Source organism: Bombus fervidus, chromosome 16 (assembly GCF_041682495.2).
Source record: "Bombus fervidus isolate BK054 chromosome 16, iyBomFerv1, whole genome shotgun sequence".
In the NCBI taxonomy this organism is placed as follows: domain Eukaryota; kingdom Metazoa; phylum Arthropoda; class Insecta; order Hymenoptera; family Apidae; genus Bombus; species Bombus fervidus.
In genome coordinates this window covers 2,915,606-2,938,094 of record NC_091532.1, presented here as the reverse complement: position 1 = coordinate 2,938,094, position 22,489 = coordinate 2,915,606, and the positions used below count along the sequence as shown (strand labels likewise).

Genomic DNA, 22,489 nt, shown 5'->3' with positions numbered 1-22,489 from the left:
ATTTCTCCATCTAGTTTTGCTACAAACATAGTCACTTAGTCGTCGATATTTCCAGCGTAAAAATAATCGTTTTAAAACGAGAATGATACCATTTTACACGAGCCTTACCTACCACATTCTCGACAGGATCGATGACAAATACTCGAAGCGTGTAAAAAATTCATACAGTAGCAGAGACAGTTAACTCATCGATCGACAACCCTGAACCAGTTTCTGATTCAACTACTGAACCAAGCTGTACTGTTGAAACGTATCACGATGATGGTAGACTCGAACGAAAGGGACCGCTTCATTGTTTTCCCATGATGGTATCGAGATGGTAATTGGCGTACACGCGTGCGTGGCGTTGGTCGAACTGTGTGACGCGAGTCGAATTAATGGGACCGACAGGATCCAGCTGCAGTCGGCGATCGTGCAGAATCTAAACGGCCGGTTTCTGACCGCGTACGTGCGCGAAATAGAGTTGCCTTCGTCGAGAGAGCGCGGTCCGTAGAATCAGTAACAAGTTCATTTTTCTCGAGACGCTGGGACGTGGTATTACTTCGCGTGTGCGGAACCCGTGCCTAATTGTGCCGATTACGCGTTTCTATTAATTGAAACGTGCCGAGTAAATTTGATATTCCGCCGATTCCGCTGGTTTCCGTGGCGAACGTCGTACAATTGTAGCGTTCGAGTCGTTCAATGTTATGGATATCGAGTTCGCTCGAACCATCAACATGCCGATATAAAAAATAAATGAAATATAAAAAGAGTTTTTCCACCAATGATGAAGCTCGTCCTTTAATCAACGATCACGAACGAAATTTATTAAAAGATTAAACGATGTAACATAGTCGTACGTTGCACGCGTATTCGTTATGTTTAAATTATTAATCGAATTAGATGTTCCTTGGCAATTTATCGTGTAATCGTCGTGTAATATTTCCATTTTGTTCTTTTTGATAAAGAAAAGAAAGCTAACAAGCTTGTATCTGTAGCTCGTTGGTGATATATAACCTGTAAATTAAATTTTGCTACAACTTGCAATTTGCTTCGGGATGGTCGTACTTCGGTTATTTATGGCTCTCATGTAGACTCGCTTGAAATACGACGATGTTATCACGGATACCATCGAATATTCAACGACGCAACGTTGCACAGAATATTTGATAGCATAAAGTCACGAGGACTTTTTTTTCGTCCACTTTGATACGAATTTTATCGATTGAATAGATTCGTTTTGGCAATAACGACCGTTTCGATCGTTTCTTTTTTCTCTTTTTATTTCATCCGACTAACGTTTTACGCTTGCATTATACTTTTTATTATGCATTGTTATCATCGCTATGTTTAAACGTTGCGCAATAAAATATTCAGTGAACAGATCGAAAGGGAAAAGTCGGCCGCACGAAGGCTTTCATGCCTGGTGAACATTGTCGGTTGATGTCGATCGCTATGAACGACCATTGACGCGCTAAATTAAATTTTCCGTCGGTTTATAAATCGAGCTGTTATTACACTTTGTCGTCGATATTCTTCGTAACGTAATAACACGGAAAAGAGAAATATTCATACGAAATGATCGTAGATATGGTTACAAAATGTTAAAATGGAATTTGACGAATTAACATGGATTTACTGGTAATAGCTATTTTCTTAATCAAACGATTTATAGAAAATTCTGACCAAATATTTTCAATCACAATTTTCAATCGCAATTGATAAAACACAACTATAAAACACCTGTACCTGATATCGTGGCTGTCGCCCAAACGTGTTGAAAGAGACTTCAGATTCATCGTTTATTCGCTAATCGACGCTTCTATCGATACAAAACACAAAAAACACTGTGAGGACAGCTTCGCTTTAAAAGCGTCGATGCACGTATATTTACCGATGACATACTCGCAGATATGCGTAAGAAAACGAGTCATCTGTGGTTTTCTTTCTAAGCTGTATTACATAAAACTGTTCGTTGCAAGGCCTCGTTGACTTCTCGATGATTTAATGTTACCGTCACTTCGAGCGTTCATTATGCCGTATGTAGACATACGTAGACTATTTACATTGCTCAATCGCGTGATTCATTCAACGGATTCAACGGAAACACAAAAGAGAAATGTGACCACGAATTTATATCTTTCTAGCGGCGTTAAATTCGATTCGATTTTTCATATAAACCGAGTGTTACCGTAATATATCGATGTTTTTATCTCGTAACTCGTAAAATCGTAAAAGCTGTTTATAACATGACAAAGGTTTATTTGCAAAGTTATCGACTTGCTAATATTGCCAGATACCCAGTAACTGTCGTATACGAGAGAGCAGATGATCGATATCCGAGTTAAAGAGCTCGATAAATGAAAACGTATAACAGGCGTATAATAGACAACAATTATGCTGAATATCGACGACCAATTGAAATTCGCAGACGATTGTCCTCTTAACAGTTTTGTTTACGTAACGCGGAAAATTTCAGAGACAAAAGCAACCGCTTGCTGGCAGTGGAGAAGGCAACGAGGCCGGAATCCCAATGACCGCGAATCGTCTTCGTGAATTACGTCAGATCCATTTATCATTCGCGTCGCAAGCGAATTCCATAGACGTGGATCGTCCCTGGTATTCGAAGTAATTGCGGAACGGTGCAGTGAAATCCAATAAATTCCGGCTTGGTCGGACAGTTTTTCGTGAATCTGACCCATTGAAACGTTTGCGCCACAGCTCCAACCGAGTTTTCGGCCCGACGAAAAGGAATTGGCGCGTGCAAAATTGTTTCTACCGTTGGGGTGTATAGCGAATAGAATATTCAGTAACGAGACGGCTTGGATTTTAGTCAGGCAAAAGGGAATTTAATGTCCGTAAACTGCCTCTCGCTGCTTTCTCTTCTGCGCGTTCGGTATTCGTGAAATCTTGACGATATTGAAAACGCAACGGAACCGAATGATTCGCGAAACGAAAAATTAATCGGATCACCGTGCAGGTAGAAGATCAAACCATTTGCCGAACAAAACGTTTTTATTTCGAACTCGATCTTTCCATCCACAAATCTTTCTCTGCCTACGTAGCAAAATTGCCATTTCGATGTATGTAAAACCACATCGTGCATAACTTTCACACGACGATAGAGACTACCGCCATATGTGTACGCCTGAACGTATGCAAACGAGCGAGCAAACGCGTATTAACGGCCTCGCGTCGATTACGAAAGGAGCTGTGCAGATCTGAATTAAAAGACAGTTCGATGTATGTGTCAATGGATAGAGCGGCGAGGCGCGTCCTCCGCAAAAATAAGAATTTATATCACGACACTGTTAATCGCTCATTAGTTATAGGTCGAGTGTTCGTGTGGCCGCTGGGAAACCGGCGTAGGCTTTCTTCGGCTTGATTTACAGCCGAGGTATACGCAGCCCGCTTCGATCCTCGTACACGGCTACATAAAATGTTACTTAACCCCGCCCGAAGTAAATCGATTTCTGCGGTTAATTCGCCGCTATTCCGCGCAAACTTTGCATACTCTCGGCTACACGCACACGGGAACCGCGTCGTTCCTTTTCACTGTCGCGTCGGTTGGTTTGGTCGGGATTTATGCCTCGTCGAACGAAAAATATCGATGGTCAGCTCTGACCTCACCGGTGGTGGGTGAATGTTGATCGTTGAAATTTATGGGGAGAGATGGTGAAGTTTACGTGGGAACTTAGCTATATATTTATCGTAAATTTGGAATTGTGGGATAACAATGATCGATGCTCGACGTGGATAAATATTATTGACGAACCTGTCGCAATAATATTGCGTAGTCTGTCAATCGAATGGCAAATTGACTCTTTTTAATGAAAAAAATGGCTAAAATTATTGAGAATCACGGGAATGCGGCAAACACGTACGTCCATTCGGAATATAACACGCGTCACCAATTAAGGATTAAACAGGGTTGCGGCAGTTTCGAGTAGCGAGTTGCTCGTCACACGGTGTCACTTTGTGGCTAACGACGTATGCCGGCGTTTCGATCGATGTCTGAAGTGGTCGTTTAGAGGCGCAAGAACGGCGAAAAACAAACCCTCGCCTCGTCGCTTTCCACGCAACACGTGCAACGAAAAGGTGATTGCTGTCGCTGGTTTGCGATCGTCATTCCAATTTACAACAATGGTCAGAGATAATATCATTGCATTTTGTCGACAGCGTCTTTCAACAGTTCGAATGACGCACTTCGTTTTAAAAACGACTATCTGACCGAGAAAAAGTCGTCGAAGAATCTATTTTTATGAGACATTCTATTATATCTGACGTGTATTTTCTTTTCTTTTTCAATTCCGGCGAATCTCGTTCCACGTTTTTAAAATAACTCTGCCATTTATACGCAGTTGAGGATATGACGGTCGAAACGAGGAACAAAACAGTCTGCATTTTGTATATATATCTTTTTGTATGTATATTTTTCGGGGAAATGGGTAACGTCAGTATGCAGTTTCCCGTACGAACACGTCGACGACTCCCGCTTTGAGTTTTCCCCCCGAGATTGCACGTTCGTTCGCAACGAGCTGCACTTTGATCCTCCACAGAAGAAAGTTTTTTTCGCTGCTGGCATTTTTCCTCGCCGCTTCCGGTGTTTATTATCACGCGCGAACCGCGAAGTCACGAGACACCAACACCGGCTCGTGTTGCCTTTCGTTCGTCCCCGTAAAACGCGTTATTTGCAACGTTGCCGGGAAATTCGTTGAAAACCAGTCCGACGAAAGCGTTCAACCCTTTCGCGTGTGTTTCTGGCTAGCAACCACCGCCGTTTCAATTTCTCTTGCCTCTTTCTATTTTTCTTTTTTCTTTTTCTTTTAAGAACAGCTTGATATTGTTTAGGAAAATCGCAGACGGGCTCTTTGAATTTTCGTATACAACTTTCCGTTTTCTTGCTCGTGAATTCATAGATCGTGAGTCGCCTCTGTAATTTTTCGATTTTTTGTACAAACCCTATGTGCGATTTACATGTTTTCTTTTTTTTTTTCTTTTTGCGTAAAATATATGGATAAAAGCTTGTTCCTCCCTTTGAATTATGTATTTTTCAGCGTTATGTTCTGCAACATAGAGAAATAAAAACGCGGAGTTGTATTCCTTGAACTCTTTGTATTCCTCGAGTTTCTCGTATTCCTTGAATAAGCAATTTTTGATCGAGAGATATTGCGTTTCTAGAAGATTGAAGCTCGGTTTAAGGAGCAAACTAGGAGGCGCAGCCTACGCGAGAACAAACCATTGTGGAAATTAATGCGATATTAAATCGTGGTTAGAAATTAACGGAAGATTCATCCGCGCGCCAAGGCTACATTGCAGACAAGATTACACTGAAAAACCATTGTGTATCATACTTTTGAAAACATGTTGCGAAACATGTTGCAGCCTCTTAAACGCGATACAGTATGAGATTATTCCACATAGATTGTGATCACTTATGGCTTCATATACCATGACGCAATGATACACGTATATTTTCTCTGCAGAAGCTGATTTACATATTTTTGACGTCAGTCGTTTTTCACGTGTGTCACAGTGATCCATCGTTGCCCGTTCCATAATAAAAAGCCTCGTTATAACATCACGGTCGTCAGGAGTTCAACCGTTCCATTTATAACTTACAACGATTTTTTATTGCATAGTTTTTTTTTTTTCGACGGTGTCTAACAATATTTCTTCGAAAGACAATTTTAATATCGACCTATTTCTTTTCTCCTTCGTTCGAAAGGCTGCCGGATTTTCTACTCTTCTTTCAACACTGCAACTGTTTCCCACAAAGAGGCCTCTTTCCACGGCTAAAATTTTCCATTCTCGATCAAGTAGGTCGATCTCTGCAGCTACGAAGTTCACATTTTCAACAACATCGTGGCTCGTGATTTTGTCAGTGAAAGCAAGCAAAATGGAGAAGCACGATCCACGGTGGCTGGTTCGTTCAACAACGTTCGTTCACAACGAGCTAAGTTTGGCAATGAACCACTTGGCCGGAGTTCAAAAACTTTTTAGTGAAGTTCTTTGGACGATCGTGCCCCAGGAAGACGGTGACTAACGAGCAACGAGTGCGTCACACTCCTCTTCTGGGCGCCACAACCTGTTTTTTCAATGTTTGCGCTCGCCTTGGTAGGCGTATGTCGGCGTCACGCGTTCATGCCTTCACTACCGGCTTTTCTGGTCAGTCGTTCGTATTTCATTTTTCATACCCGGCTCGTCCTAAAGTGGGACACGAGTTCTCGTGACTGTACGCGTTTCACGCGACGTCTCCGACGCTCTTTCCTCAGACCTTTGCTCCGCGTTTCGCGTCTATCCGTTTCCCTCGCTGTTTACGAACGAGAAAATATTTTAGACAAACTTTAGCACAGTATCGACGTATCGCAATTTATTCGTAGAACGTTCGTAAATTATTTGCAAAATGGTCGAATCGAGCTGTCGATCGTAGAAATTTCACTTTTGCAAGTCGCTAAAGAATCGCTTTCTCAGTCGCTGAAGTACATTTTTCGGAAAATTATTTCTATTTCGAAATTACTTCGCTGGAAATCGCTATCTGTACCAAACCACGCATACAATCGCATCTATAAATTCGAGTTCAGTCTCCTCCCGATCGTTTCTAACGCAATTACGAGGCTCGCAAAAGTCGGAAGCAGTCGCGCCAGCTGGCAGACATAATTATCATCGATTAATCGTGCCCTCGAACAGGTCGAGCTCGCTGTCGCAACAACGTCGCGGGTAAATCGTGCGTGGAAGACGTGAACTCCGCCTGTGGGATGTCAGTGTCAAGCCTGTTGGTTTCTTTCGTGCGTTTCATAATGCATCCAGCGGGTCGACGCGCGTCGTAGAAAGGCGCGACGCTATTTCGACGCGAGTCGCACGCGAACTCGTCGGACGGCTGTCGCTCATCGGCGCAATTTGTGTCGATGAGACTGCGAGTCCGAGAAGGGAAGGCTTCTGAAACGTTTACCGGTGCCCATTAGCAGGGATTTCCAAGGGGTGTGCGAATCAGGGGTTCGAATTCCATTTCGAGTGTCGCGTCGCGTCGCCCCGACGCCACGACAAATTCGTTTCGTCTATTGTCCACGCTATTTCAAGCTTATTGCGCAAGTGTAGGCTGTTTTTTAAGAGACCGAAGTTGGCAAAGAGTTGGTTTGGTAGAAAGTATCAGTGGGCCCTCGCATATAGCCAAATTAGGTAGAAATCGGTTAAAACGTGTGATATATTTCCTACCGTTTTAGAATTTGGAAACGTGTCTTTAGGATACGATTATTTGCGATTAAAAATTCTACTTTGATTAAAAATTACACGACGATGAAATATCTACTATTGTAAGATTAACGTTTATAATAGCAGTAGTAAACCCCTCAAGGTCTCTAATGCAGCTATCATACTATTTAATAAAACTTGTCATTCGTGAAATTAAAAATTTGCTACCGCATCGAAGGTTATACGTTTGCCAACATATCTTTCGTATAATTATCCCAATGGATGTTACGTATTTAATGAGGTGAATCAACGTATCGCGTTCGTGTATTTACAGAGGATAAAGAGAATCGCATAGACTACGGTTGTAAGCTGGATTAAGGACGGCGTACATGATGGAGCGCTACGAGGAGGAAGGCGAGGACAGCGACAACGAGACAGACCCGGAACAACTCTTGAACGAATGGCTCGGCGAGTTGGACAGCCTGACTGCGGTAAGTTTTTAAGCGAACTTTGCGTTTTATTATTTCGCTTTATCATAGCTGACTACGTTAATTGCCATCCAATTATTAAACTACATTTATCGGGCGAGTAACGATATTCGGCTTTAACTTGCTTGCGACTAACGAAGAAACTTCCTCTAAAAAGTATTTCTTATTTCATAATTAATTTATAGCAAGACTAACAAACTATTTATTTGTTCGTAGTTGATTTATTCGTAAGATAGTTTACGTTCAGCTGGAACGGTTGTTCAGTTGTAGTACCACGTCGCCCGATCGGCGTCGATTCACGCGTAATCTGAATTCTAAATAATTCGTCGGCAGGCTCTTGTCCACGCGAAAAACAACATATCGTTGTTGGTGTTTCGAGTTCTACGGAAGGCTCGGTTTTCGAACGATGCAATTCCACTGGTCCTTTCGTTCGTCCGGTTTCGCCGTTGAATCGCACGAATTTTCATCGATTCGAATCGAAGTTTACGGGTCGGATCGTCTGTGTGCGTATAAATCTTACGTACAATGAAAACGAGATTTCAATCTGCTCGTTCAGCGTAACGAATCGATTTTCATCGCGTTGCTCGATAGCATGGCCGGGCATCGCGAGCGTACAATAGCAGCCGCAAAGCGACAAATTGTCGACAATTGACGCGGCTGAACGATTGCGATTCGAACTTTGTCCGTTCGACCACGGAATTTCCAGCGGCTTTCCGTCTCCAGGTTCCGGTCCCGCGACGATCGTTTGCACCGTTAATTGGACAGGAGTGGTCTGCAGTTTGTCGAACATTATTTTCTACGAAACCTCGATGAAGTTTCTGTATTGCTTTTTGATAAAATCGGAGAGTTTGTTCTCCGTTTCACCGAGAAGACAATTAATCCGTTGAAAAGTTCGCTTCTCCTTCCTCTTGCTATCTTCGAATTTTTACACTTCGATAATGAATTAGTATAATATCTATACGAACGGATACGAGCCAGGCGATTCGCTGGAAAATAGTAATGAAAAGCTCGGGAAGTGGAAATCGAGGTTGTTGGTTCATAAACGACGCGTGAAAATTGCGTTGCTCGTTAGGATAGCAACGGTTTTCGAGGAAGGTTGCTCGAGCGTATCTTAGCGACGACGAGCGATAGATACGAGAGCACGAAGAGCAGTTCACTCGTGCGGTAGAAGATAGATTAAACGTGTTGAAGTCGCGGCCAACGACCGAAAGAGTTCTTGCACTTGCACTTGCACTTGCACTTGGTGCCGCTGTTTCAAACCGCTCCACGGAAAATCGATAGCTACGTGTTAGGTATCGCTTATCCACACTTCCTACTCGATTATATCGAAACGGAGTTCGTCGGTCTATCGCCTAGCGTCGGCTAATTGGAATTTTCTTTATTTTCAAGCAGGTTAGGCGATTCCCTTTATTATTTCTATTGTCGTAAGTTTTAGTGCCATTATCGAGTGGTTTCATAAGTCTCGTTGCTGTTTATCAAAACCGGACGCTGCAATGGTTCAGGTGTTTGTACGTAGCAGTAAACGAACGGTCGTTGTGAGTAGCTTCTGATAGAATGGGATTAGCTCGATGGATAAAACGATAATCAAATGTAATAGAACGATATAACACGATGTTGCTATAACGTGGTTTACATATAGGTACCATTAACCGTTTACACGCGATATTAGCAGGTTCGATACATTTCTAATTATATCAACCTGTGCGTTAAGGCTATCATTAGGATATTAGCAAGATTAGAATTCTATACTCGTACAATCATAATTTTCTACGAATAATTGAAGCGTTAATCGTTTTGCTTTTACTCCTACGCTTATTAGAATGCTATTCTGGAAGGCATAATTCACATCCGTATAATTATGAAACAATAGACAGCAATAGTATTATGGTTAATCGTGAGCGACGAGCCAATATCGGTGAAAGTTTAGACAATGGAAGCAACGTTATTGAAAGACGTCGTAACAAAGCAAATAATCAAATCGAAAGCACAGGAAAGTATGTCAAAACGTCAATTTAATCAATTCTGTCCATGTTTCGCGCACGATTCATAATACTGTTAGTTTGACTTCATATTATTTCTACGCTTCGATGGTCAACACGATTGAGACTACCACTTCAACCTTTGTCCCAGAATCGTATCCTGTGTCCGCAGAAATATTTCCTTTTAAATTCGACGAACGTGCAACTTTCTGACTTGACGTTGGCAAAGAATGGAACGAAATGAGAATGCGACTTGTTTATTTCTGGAATATTTCAGAAATCTGACAGGTATACGTAGATCAAGTTTGCCAAGATTAGTTATTCCTACGGAATAACAAATTTGATGGCAAAGGATAACGTTTGGAACCTTTCGTTTCGATAAGTTTGATAAGCTGCAGCGTTAACCATGACAAAAGCATAGCGTTGCGTGTGCAACAATGGTTCGCGTGCTTGTACGAGTACGGGAAGGTGTTCGATTATCTGTCTAGCGCGATGCGCGCGCCGGATCCTTCCTGTCCGAGAGCGGAAAGGTGAGAGAGCTTTTGCACTTGCACTTGGCGGTGCATCGGAGGTCGGTCAAGGCGCCTCTGCACAGATCGATAACCTGGCAACGCGGAATGGATAACGTTGCAGCGTGGTCGGTGACCCCGGCACAAGCTACTCGCCAATATTCGAGTACGTTTGCCGGTTCGATCATTGAAAACCAGGCAGGCAAGACCTTTTGTCCGATATTTTTTCGAATTACCCGGATACCGGTTTCATTGATTAACGAATCGAGTGACTCGATATCGTGTTTCGATTCGTTTGCCACTTGTTTGTCACTTTCATCGCAATCCATCTCTATACGTATCTTTTTTTTTTTTTTTAGATATCTACACATTTTTCTAATGGTTATCTTAAAAGTAATCTTTATCTTTATCGTACAAAGCTGTTAACTGTATAGGGATCCTCTTCTTGTTTAATTATTCTTTCTCGACTGTTTTGAATAAATTATCATGTATTTGATTAATATAGTCCTTATGAATAGTTTTTTTTTTTTTTTCACTTATTTGGAAATTTTTGTGGAAAAATATCTCTGGAAGTATCACGTATCTCGAGACCACGTACATATTTTTACTCGGTAAATTGGAACAGCAAAGATTGTTAAACCGAGTATACAGTAGACAGTCGTCGATGCACGCGTGCGTGTACGTTGTATCTCTCGTTTTATGATTCTGTTGCACGTCACGTATAAGATTTCCCTCTAGAGCGGCGAATTGCACAATTGGATTCCGAGAATGCAGATGAAACTACAACGATGTTAATTTGTCCTCTCCATAGTGAACACAATGCTTAATTGTAATGTACCACATATCATTGTTGTTACTTCTCTTGTCGGCAGACGACTAATCTTCTGTCGTTATTACTCATTTTTATCGTGTCACTTTATTAAATGAACTTTACAAATTAAAATAGCGCGAGTATCTTACATTCGCTCGAATATATCACGATAAAACGACGTATCTATTTTGATCGATTAATTGTTAAACTACGACAGTTCATTATTTTATACAACGTTAATTATTTTATTTAATATCTATCTTTTATTAGCTCGCTCTAGCGCGATCTGATATTTCAAACTCGAATTTTCCTGGTTCGTGTATACCGAATTACCTTCCTCGAGTACGTTACCGGCCCGATGCAGTTCTCTGTTTTATCCATCACCAGTAAGGTTTCCACGAGCGCCACTTCAGCGCGCTCGAAACTTTCGGAATTCAAATACGTGTGGCGCGAATGCAGCTTCGAACATTTATATAAAAAATATAAGAATTAAAATAATATTTTCCTATGAAATCTAAATAGTACGTTTTTACGAGTCGCGAATTTATAATTTCTCTTGCGATCTAATTAATTTTTTTATTATGTATCCTGTAATTCTCACTTAAAAGTAATTCATTCCTGGTAAAGTAAAATGAAATCGTCGATCGAAATTATCATATTTCCTAGACTTCGTATTATCTTCGCGGTTCTTTTATCAACATACGCGATTATTCCCCGTAATCGTATTCGAATGAAATTGTACTGCTCATAATGCATCATTAGTTAAGATAGCTGCCAGCGTATTCATAACATCGCTTTGTCCTTGACCCTAATAAAGGTAGAATCGCGTTATACCAAATGACGAGGTACGTCCACCTCATAAAATAGACAAATGTCTGAGGACTTCCGGCGGCTATTAGTATGCGGGCTTCGTTGTATCCGCATCCGTACGACTCTTCTTAGCATTGTTAAGCGACCAGAGCTTCTGTACCTCGATATTGCTATATCCGGTTCTAATTCCCTGCGATTTCGTTGATAGAACGAAAAAAAGTTCTTAGAACCAATGTACGCTTTCCGGGAATCTCTCTATGAAGAAATTAATCGAATCGAATCACACCAATGGAACATCAGGCTAAACGAAGGTAAAATTTGCTTTAGCGTGTCGCTGAAAGTTGGACCAAGATGCTTGGCAAATGTTAGCATCCGCGTAAGGATGCAATCAAGGAAGGAATGAATTAGTTTTAAGTGAGAATTACAGGATACACAATACAAAATTAGATCGCAAGAGAAATTATAAATTCGCGACTCGTAAAAAGGAAAAAGAAAAATGTTCCTAACTGTTTCCTAAAATGACCCTAAACTTTCATATTAATCTAAGGACTTTAATTTATGTTACCTACTACTTTCAGTCCAGTTGGATAAGGCTTAAAGTGTCAATGTCGAATAGAAGTTTCAAAAGAACAATTTGGTTTGTCATCGGCGGAGTTGGAGCACCTGGTTTCGAAAGCTAGACCTTTTTGTTAGTTTTTGGCCACGGCTAGAGCGTTGTGCGTGAAAAGAAAGAAACACAGAGAGAAAAGCGTGGAAAGGAAGACCGAGCGTGTATAGAATAGCCCAGGTAGCGGTTCGACCCACGTGCCCAGAGGCAGCTGCAATTTGACAGGTCTTCTTCGTCCGCTTTAAACTCCCTCGTATCCTCGTAAGGCGATCCTTTCTTCCTCGTCTCGATGAGGCTTCTGTTTTCGTCAGCCTCGGGGTCAGGCGAACCGTTATCACTGCGCCTCGTTACAGGTGACCGCATCACGCGAAACCGATGCCGCGATCCTTGGTTTGATTCAGTTTGTAGCCCAGAGAAACAAAGTCACCCTGTATATTACGAGTGTTTGCAACTGCTAATAATAAAAATCTTGCTATCGTCAAAAGACGATCCGGGTATACCTAGATTTTCCCACTTCGTGTAAAATTCAGTTTACTGTAAGTTAGGGTAAGTGGCGGAATGGAAAAGATCGATGGTAGTTGTCCGAGTTTTCCGACCACCAAACTCTTCTCTCGAGTATCGACATAAACGAACTTCCATTTTCATGACGGGGGTAGGTAGCAGAAAAAATCAAAGGACTAGAAAACTCCTATCTCGCATCAGACACACGACCCGTCTGCCATCTGTTGCTGTCCTCTCCTAATCTTTTTCAAGATCTGTGCAACAAACTGGAAATACTACTACCACTGCAGAACTCTCGAGGATCTCTTTAGCTCTGCTTAAAATTCACGAAGCTTTTCCATTACGCGATCATTCTACATTGAAGATTCAAGATTAGGACCAATGTACTATCCATTATAGCTGGGAATTCTAGCATTTAAATGCTAAGTTTGTCGTTTTGATTTAACATCTCCGTGTTTAGTCCGTAAATATTTATTTATGGGTCACTTAATAAGAAACGTATATAAAACGTTCAAAGCATACTACTTATAAAATTGAGGACATAAACTAGATCTCTGGTTAGGTTCTATTCCTTCCTTTTTTTTTTTTTTTTTTTTTTTAGTTCAATAAATTTGCATAAAAATTCGTAATCCGCCGACCACCTCTACAATTCACTATAATAGCAATCAGGGATTAGGAAACGTCGGAGCTATTTTCAGTAATCGCTTTAATTGGAGTACTATGTACAACATCGTAAGCCCAAAAATCCAACTAAATCCCCGTTACATTTTCTCTACTTTTCCATCTACGATACGATCTCTCGTGAAAGAAGTGCTACTAATAACGAAACAAGCAACGAATTCGTGGAACTATCTGAGGAGGGGAGAGGACTCTCGAGACGGATCGAAGGTTCGAGAAGCGAGCAATGACGCGCGGTTGTAAGTGCGCTCATCCTCGTGGCTCGGTGTCTGTACTGTATTGCCGAAGCTCAACACTCTCAACCTCGACACCTCTGGAACAGGAGAAGCCTGTCCCGTCGCGTATGTGTACGAGTCTCGTCCTTTCGGTTGCAGCTGCCTCGTAGCTGCAGCACGTGTTCTTCTTCACCGGGGCAGGTGGTTGGCGTCGTTAAGCAATCGCCTCCCCCTCGACGAAGGCCGAGATTTGAACGTGGCACGGTCGACCAACAGGAACGAGATCTTTTACAATAAAGAGGAAACGTAGTTTGTTGGACGAAGAAAGGAAGTGGTTCGGCACGAGGCAAGGAAGAAAAGAGGGTATAGGTGTTCGGGATTCGACGGGATGAGAAAGGTAGCTGAACATCGTCGAAGATATAATATACACGAAGGCGGATTATACGGCAAAGTTGGAGCGATATTCGCGAAAATCCGATCATCCGTGGATCAGCGAAATTGTTTCCATAAGAGAGAAGCCTGATACTTTCAAAGAACCGTAATTTTATTAAAAATAATTAATTTGTTTTTTCGGAGAGTCGAATCGTTTCGTGGTTAACAAGTTGTGATCTTGTATCATCTTATCTTCTTCACGTAATATCTGTTCATCTTTTGAATTCTTTCGATATCTCTTTCCTTCCACGAAAGGAATGTAATTCTGAATTATAAGAACCTTGGCGACTGGGTTTTCATCCCTCTGACGTGTCAGCATAGCGTGTAACTTAGCTCAGTGTCTCGTAGTCTCTGAAGAAGTTACGCCACCACGTATCGCGGTGGAAAAAAGAAACTGAGTCTAAAGAAGTGAAAAAAGGATGGTACGAAAGAATAACACGAAGGGAAGGACGGAACGAGAAGCAGGTGATGAGATCTTGCTTCTCGCTCGTGACCGGTTCCTGGATCATGGATATGCAGTTTACTGCCGCTTAATAAGCTGTAATAAGGACTGCCGGTACCCTCGCCACTCGATATTCCGTATGCGATAAATCTCACCAACGCGGCCGTAACGCGAATTGCGCAGGGGCGAGTCCACGAGACGAGCAGGTGAATCGTGACTCGTTTCGATACCAGTGAGGACGCTGTCTGCCAACGTGGTCCCTTCTAACGAGCTTCTTCCAAAGCTATCCTCCTGGTATCCGTTCCGTTTGACTTTGATTTGTCCGTTGCTCGATCGTCGTCGACAGAATAATGGAACTCGACGATTCCTTGACGAGTTCTCCGATCATTGCACGATGAATCGACTGAATTTTTCAGTTGTAATTTTTACCTAGAACACCATGGATTTTCCCGGTTATTCTATAAATGTATAAGATGAAAGTTTCGATATCTGTTCGACCAACGAGAGTCGTAAATTCTCGTTACGATTTGATAATCGACGCCACGAGTCGGTCGATCCTTTATTTCGATTAGGATAATAGGGGTGGTTGAACTGATTATAACACCGAATTAACAGTATACGCTTTATTGCAACAATTTTGTAGATATAAGTATTTAGACGTGATGCGTGTAGATGTATTCTCAATGTATTCTCATTGACTGATCAATGAGAACCAGTCAAGAGATGGCGACTGATCTAAGTCCGAAAGACCAGTCAAGGTATTGCCTGGTCAACGGATGAAAATCCAGCCAAGTTCGGTGACGATGCTGTCGAGGAAGAAAACCATTGATGGGTGTTGGTCGTCTCACCAACCGTCGTTTATGGTTACAAATTACCGTTAAACATGAGCAAATCTGTTTTTCCCAATTTTTACCTGGTTGAACAATAACGCTAAGGAACGTCTTAACTTGAAAGATACCGTACAACAATTAAGGGTATTAACGGTAAAGTAAAATTCTTTGGTTTAATGACCGTTCCTTACAATTATTACGGTCCGACTTATTACACTTGTGACTGTGTTGACCGAGGGATGAATTCTGGTTTCTGTAGAGAGTCACCGAACGTAACAATACGAAACATCTCGAATAAATTTTCTTCTAAAAATATCCAGAGGTTCGAATCTTTATGATCTTTATGATCTTTATGAAATTTTGCTGGAAAATGGCCAAATTGTTAGAAGAAAATATAGACGAAATTGTTAAGAAAATATGGAAGAGAGAAAAGCCTCCACGCGAGAGTTAGACCGTCGGTTAGCATCGTTAAATAACTTGGTCCGTGCATTTTACGTCCCGACACCTTCAATCTCTCGATACACAGGTATACGACACTGTGGAATATTTAGCTGCCTGGTTCAACTACTATCACGAGGAATTATGGACAATAAACAGACAATAAAGACACGAGGAGCCTAAGCGAAGGGAATTGGAGCTATAATAAATCTCACTTTTTGGTTGGAGGCATTGGGTTAGGTCTCGTCTACCACGCGAACTTATCGTCAGGATCGATCAGGGTCTTAACGACATAAGGGTTACGTTCTTGCCCTCGCAAATAGGGGCGGTCCACCCCCTCGTGCGGGCTTCTCCGGGCTTCCTTTCGATGGCGATTCGACAAAGAAACGTTCATTCTTCCTCTCGTTTCTCTCTCTTGTTCCAAGGACTTCTCTCATCCGACTGGATGTCGTGGGGCGAGAGGAGAACAGGAAAGATGGAGAGATTTTTCTTCCTTTCTTCTCTCGTCTTCTTTCTTTCTTTGGTAAATCAGATGCAGAATCGTCTCTCGTCGCAGCAGCGTGCAACAGTTGGCGAGGAGGAAACATCTGTCGGTCGCGGCGCATGCGTATCCCTCAGGTAAAACCTGCACCAATCCAGGGATTCTCAAATTTTTCACGAGATTCGTGAGACTTACTTGCGAAGATCGTTTTCATCTCGTTGTACAGCAAGCAAGCAAACGATCGCTTGGTAGATCGAAGTTATGGTACGTTTTTTGGATACTTTGAATATTTTATTCTCGTTGCTTTATAGAGTTTAGTACCGAAATTAATTGACGATATTTCATTTTTCCTGTCTCGTAGAAGATATTCGAATTGATTCTTCCGAATTTTATAAACATTAAAAATAAATTGCAAACGAAATTGAACAACAAACGCAATATTTCGCTGTATTTCAATGAGCAATTGATTCTTTTCAGAGCTCGCGTAATTATCCAAGCGTATTTATGCGACTTGTAGTAGATACTCGCGATTACGAATGCTAACGATCATTGGCGTAACAACCGTCGCGATAACGCAACAACTGGGCGATTGTCATGACAAGAGAAGTTGCAGTTACCGGTACAATTAAGGAGCGTACAATCGCGTTCCAGTTTTAAGAGCTGAACGACTCGTTCGGGAGGAACACCGCGTGTTTCGACGATCGCGTAATTGCTCGGAGTTTTTTCGGTCGCTTTTCCGGTCGCTTTCCCCGCGTGATATTTTCATCCGACGGAAGTAGGTGACTAGTTCTACCGCATGGTAGCTCCTATTAGATTTTCCTCTCGTCGAACCGACAAATTTTAGTAACGATCATCGTTCAGAACCGGATACTTGGTCTTTGCTCAGGCCATTCCCAGTTCGATTTTTACGATTTCGTTGAACGTGTATTCCGCGAACAGAGAGTTTCAACCACGTTGCACGGTTATTCCAAAAAGAATAAGTTCAGTATCGTTAATTAGACGAGGAAACATAATTTTCCTTTGGGAAACGTTTTTATGCTACACGCATATATGTGAGTATACTACACTACCGTTTCAAAAGATGCCTTGCAATCGCCGCGCAAAGGTTAAGTTTCTTATCCTTTCCCCATACATTATCCGTCAAATGAAATACGAAATCTCATTAAAGAAAGTGCAACGGCCGTTCCGTTGCAGAGAAAACGCAACTTAGACGCTTCCAGTGGTCGTTCGGCCGACTGTTTAAGGCCACCGGGATTAATGGATTAATTACAGGTAGCTCGTTTGTCCTGTCGTTTCCTTGGTGAAAAGGAGCGAGACAGCCGTCCGATAATCCGGCTGTAATTAAAATTTAACGTCTCTTCGGTTTCCAATAGCTCGCCGAGTGAAATTCAATTAGCCCTAACGACGAATTACGCCGATCGCGTTCGATCGGATCTGCAACGAGAACTCAAGGTGGCCGTGCAGTTTCTTTCGATAGGGTTGCGCTGACTCATACGAAAATTGCGTATCCGCTTCCTGACGCGAGGGTTGAAACGCCCTCCGTGCTGTGTCCCACGCTGGCTATCGTTTCTTATTATTCTGATTCTGATGCAAATTCATCGGTCACTCGAACGTTTTATTAGTCACTGAGTGCAATATGGTGGCGGCTGTGACGATGGTGGTCAACTCGATGCAAGATTATCCTTTAATTCTCGCTGCAACCTAATAGACGGATCTATGTAAACTGCTATAAACGAGAAAAAAAAAAAAAAAAAGAAGAAAAGAAAACAGCACGACCATGGTAATTGGTAATTTTCGACGTGAAACGAAACAAACGCGATCGCGTTGCATTTGGTATCGTTCGTTTAAATTTCTGCAGTGATCCGTGGCGTTCGAACGGTTATCGTGCAAACTGCACGATACAATTGGAAAAAGCGGAAAAGCAAAAAATAGAAAATGGCAAACAACGGTGAAATACGTTCACAGAGGGAATGAATAATCGAATCGTTGGGTGTTATTCGGTACAAAGGTACGGTGCTCGTTGCCTGGTACCGAGTTACACGCAACGTCTACGAACGAACGGAAGGGACGTGCTTTCGTTAATTTACGACACCTTTGGGTTCTCGAATTTCGTTTGATCGTTCTCGTTGCGAAAGTTAGGAAGCGAACGTTCGCTTCCCGCTACTTTTTCCGCATAATTGAAGCAATATCGAATCCCCTGAAACGACGTAGAATATTAGTCTCGCAGCACGAGGTTCACCGGTAGTTACCATTTCTAAATGTATCTTCTTGTTTGTTAACGCGAGGAGCCAATGCGAGAGTAGAAATCTACGCGATTCGTTTAATCTGGTGAAACTAACAGTTTACGTAAAAGTAAGACAAGAGAATGATACAATTGGTAATTATCATTACGTTACATTGGACCTGTATCGTAGATACATTACGCTCCATAAATGTCTGGATGCTTACGACACAAATTTTATTGACGATTATTCTTTGCGCTTGACACACGGTAATAAATAGCATTATTCTTGATCGAAGTACTTGGCACGGTAGTTTCTTCGACACGGCTCGTGCCACAAAAAAAGATTCGACGCTGAAGAGAATCTTCGTCCTTGCGGTGGTTCGTGACAGGAAGCACTCGATGCTTTTGATCAATGAGCAGTGATCACCGGTAGGAAGCAGAAAAATAATATGTTTCCATGGACGCGAGAAACGAGCGGAGAAAACCACAGATATTCACGCTTGAAAAAGGCCTGCGAACGTGAAATTAATAGCAATATTCAGCGGAGTTACGCAAGCTGACAGATGTCCCCGGTATAGTTTGAATCAGTTGACCTACATCCATTCGGACGCGATCTTCGTCGAGGCAAATTTCAAGGAAGACATTTCTCTGCAATATTCTTTTCAGTCGTAATCAAGAACGAAGAGATGCAAAAGAGAAGATACAGGGAATTCGGTTTTGTATCTCGCGTTGGTTTTCTCGTCTTCAGCGAAGTTTGCAGAACCAACGGTTATTAGAATATGGATCTCCGTGTAGTTATGGAAGATGTAAAAATGTACAAAGTAAGAGTATCCGTGCTTTGGAATTTCCTACAAATACATAAAATTCAAGAACATCCCTGGTAGAGATCATTCGACAAAGATCAGGTTCGCGATAAAAAATTTGAGCTACGCGATCGTTACGATGTAAGCTGCAGAGAAGCTGAAAGATTGGCGAATTAGATGGTATCGTTGACGACGCCGCCACAATGCATCCTTGAAATACGAAAGAACGTCTATTCTGAAATTCAAGAGCGCAAACTGGGTCACCCGGATCGCGATACTTCCTCTTTTTTTTTTTTTTCCTTCTGTATGGCAGAACTAGTCCTTGGAAGTTATCTCGACCGTAGGTGTGCCTCCTGCGAACCGTTTCGTTGTGTAACGAGGAGTTTCTCAGAGGAAATGGAACGAGCTGTATTGTCTACATCGTTGGAAGAAGGATCTTTGAACTTGGTTAAGATTCGCGATATCGATGCCTCGTGATTTTTTTGCGACGACGTCTATTGATCGATCATCTTCGAAGATGACACGACAAAATTCCTGGTTGTCGCGAATTAAGAATAAAGAAGGAAGAAGAGGGCGAGCAGAGCAACTCGGAATTTTGCGAAAGATATCAGCAAATCTACGCTAACGCGTTACAGAGGAAAAAGGAAAGGCGAAGGAGACAAAAATTTTACGAAGAATGTCATAAATCTTGTATTTTGATCGAGAAATTTCTAAAAATACACTCCATCGTGAATAACGGTAATTTTACGAGTTCGTAAATTGCCGTCTAGAAAAGACAACCGAGAGAAAGACGTCGAACCGAGATTTGTTGGAAAACTGTGGAGGTTTGGGTCGGTTCGCAAGAACGAAAAGGAGAGGATTTTGAGAAACACTGCGTATCTGTGCCGAGCGCCACGCGACCAGGTCGTCCGGTCGGGCTGGGTGCCGGGTGTTGTTGAAATCAACGTGGTGGGGTTCCTTCGACGACCACAACCGGAGCCTTATGCCTTCAGTCGACTCTCGGCTCTCACTGCGACTCGAGCTGGCTGAGATTCCGTTAATTAAGCATCGAGCGATCCGCCAAGGGTGGCTGGTACACAACAGGTGAACGCATCACCGCGTGTACGCGATCGAGATCTGATTACCCGTGGAGAAAATCGGTCGTCCGAAAAAGATCTCGCCTGAGATTGCGTACGACCTACAGACACCACAAAGGACTCGTGTTCGACTCTCAACGAAAGCTAATTATTGCGAGCCAATCGTTGAAACCGTAAGAGATCATTGACGAAGAAAGATCAGAGGATGAATTAATTTAATCGACGAATAAAGAGAAACGACTCGTACGAGGAAGAACATCGAATATCAAAAGTATCAAAGACCTGTTGAAGAGCATTCGAAGTCGGAGAAGGATCCAGTGTCTGCAGGGTCTCCGAGACAAAAGGCTACTATTTTAAATCCGTGTACCCGTTTGTGAATCCCGCGGAGGTAGACTCGAACGATCGTCACGGTCGATCCGAAGATCGATCCGACCAGTTCCTTTTACCGGTCGATCACCCCGATCCCGCGTCAGACTCGCTCGTGGAGCGGGACGTGCACGTCGCGTACGCGTCGTCGGCTGTTAATTAGTACGTGGGTGCCGTGATAGAGCGAAGGAGGTCGGTCGACTGTCGGGGTAGAGGGGAGGGTGTGCACAGAGCGAGAAGCAAACCGAGAGGAGAGAAAAGAGAAAGAAGGAAGGAGCCGAGAGAGTGGCACGGTGGACGCAAAGAGATGCCGAAAGCGGAGGGAGCACGATTTAGAGGAGCAGAAGAGAGCATCGAGAAATAAAAGAGGCGAGAAGAGGGTTGGTTAAGCGAGTGAAGCCGGAGGAGACAGTTAAATAGATGCAGGAATCTGTACGCGGCGCCATGCTGCTGTAGCAGTGAGAAAAAATATTCGGTTTCCTCGGTGCCTCTGTGTGTATGCTCGTGTCCGTGTGGATGTAACATAGGAATCTCAGGAGCGTATCAGTCAGCACGTTTGCAACCGGTTAAAGGGACGTGAATTCGCTCGAGGACCAGTTTGCGACAGTGGCATTAACCTGTCCGGACAGTTAGAGGAAACGGTGAACGACGTATGTTTCGTGAACATTCTCGTGGCTAAAGAACACGAGCGAAAGGAATCGCGGCGACACACGATCGCCCAAATATCTATCAAGAGGCTTCGATCGATCGTTTTCTTCTCTTTTTCTCATCCGAAAGGCAGATTCGATCGATGATCCTCGAACAAAGTGACTATTTTGTTTTTTAAACGACGAGCGAATATCGATCGAAAATGTTGTGCGGCTCGTTCAGAAAGAAGAGGAGGCATCCAGGAGAGGAGTATCGATTGGTCAGATCCAATACGATGCCTAGAATCTTGTCGATGAAGGAGGGCAGTTTGGTCACGGTCCGGAGAACAAAGTCCTCGAGGGTGGCGGCTCGATCCTCGCATCTCAGGGATCTTCTGCACACGGTAAGCCATAAACGCGCGCGATCTTGTGTCGCGATTCGTTACTCGGCGCTGCTACGTGGCGGCATGAGTCGCGCTATTTTCTATCGCGATAAAGTCGATCTCGACACAGCGAAGGATTTGGTTCGCGATTTGTTGTTCTTTACGGTGTCCTGGTTCATCGATATTTATCATCGAAATATTAATCGATATTCTGGATTTATTCGTCATAGATCGATTTTTCGAAATGTCGCTTCGGTTAATAAATGTTTGTTAATTCTTTGGATAAAGGATACGAAGGGTTATCTCTTAATTTACAAATTTTATACGGCGAAAATGTTAACATTCTATCGTATAGAATTGGTTTTATTTGTTGGACGAGATCGAAATTGCGCTTTTTGAATGTCGCACCAATCTAGGATCAGGTGCGCTTTATAGTTCTACATCAATCCTCGAAACATCGGTGACTCTTTCGTATTTCCATCGTTCGAAAGCAGCTGTTTGAACTTGGATAAACGACTTCGACCATGTAACAGCTGCTACCCGCGAGACGATTAGATAAATTTAGTAAAATCACCACTCAAAGACATCGTGTTTCACTCAGAAGCGTACATCAATTTACG

The 22,489-nt window shown here is 42.6% G+C and overlaps 1 protein-coding gene across 2 annotated transcripts in view; it reads left to right on the top strand.

The window, feature by feature from the left end:
- The window catches only part of LOC139995847 (uncharacterized), a 142,045-nt gene that overhangs the window by 44,048 nt on the left and 75,508 nt on the right, over window positions 1-22,489 (top strand). The window contains exon 2 of one of the 2 annotated variants that reach the window (XM_072019710.1): window positions 7,505-7,661. In XM_072019710.1, the coding sequence (XP_071875811.1) occupies window positions 7,560-7,661 (102 nt within the window). In that variant the 5' untranslated portion in view covers window positions 7,505-7,559. Of the gene's footprint in view, window positions 1-7,504; window positions 7,662-20,428; window positions 21,891-22,489 lie in introns of those variants that run through there. The other variant, XM_072019708.1, reaches the window with a different exon arrangement.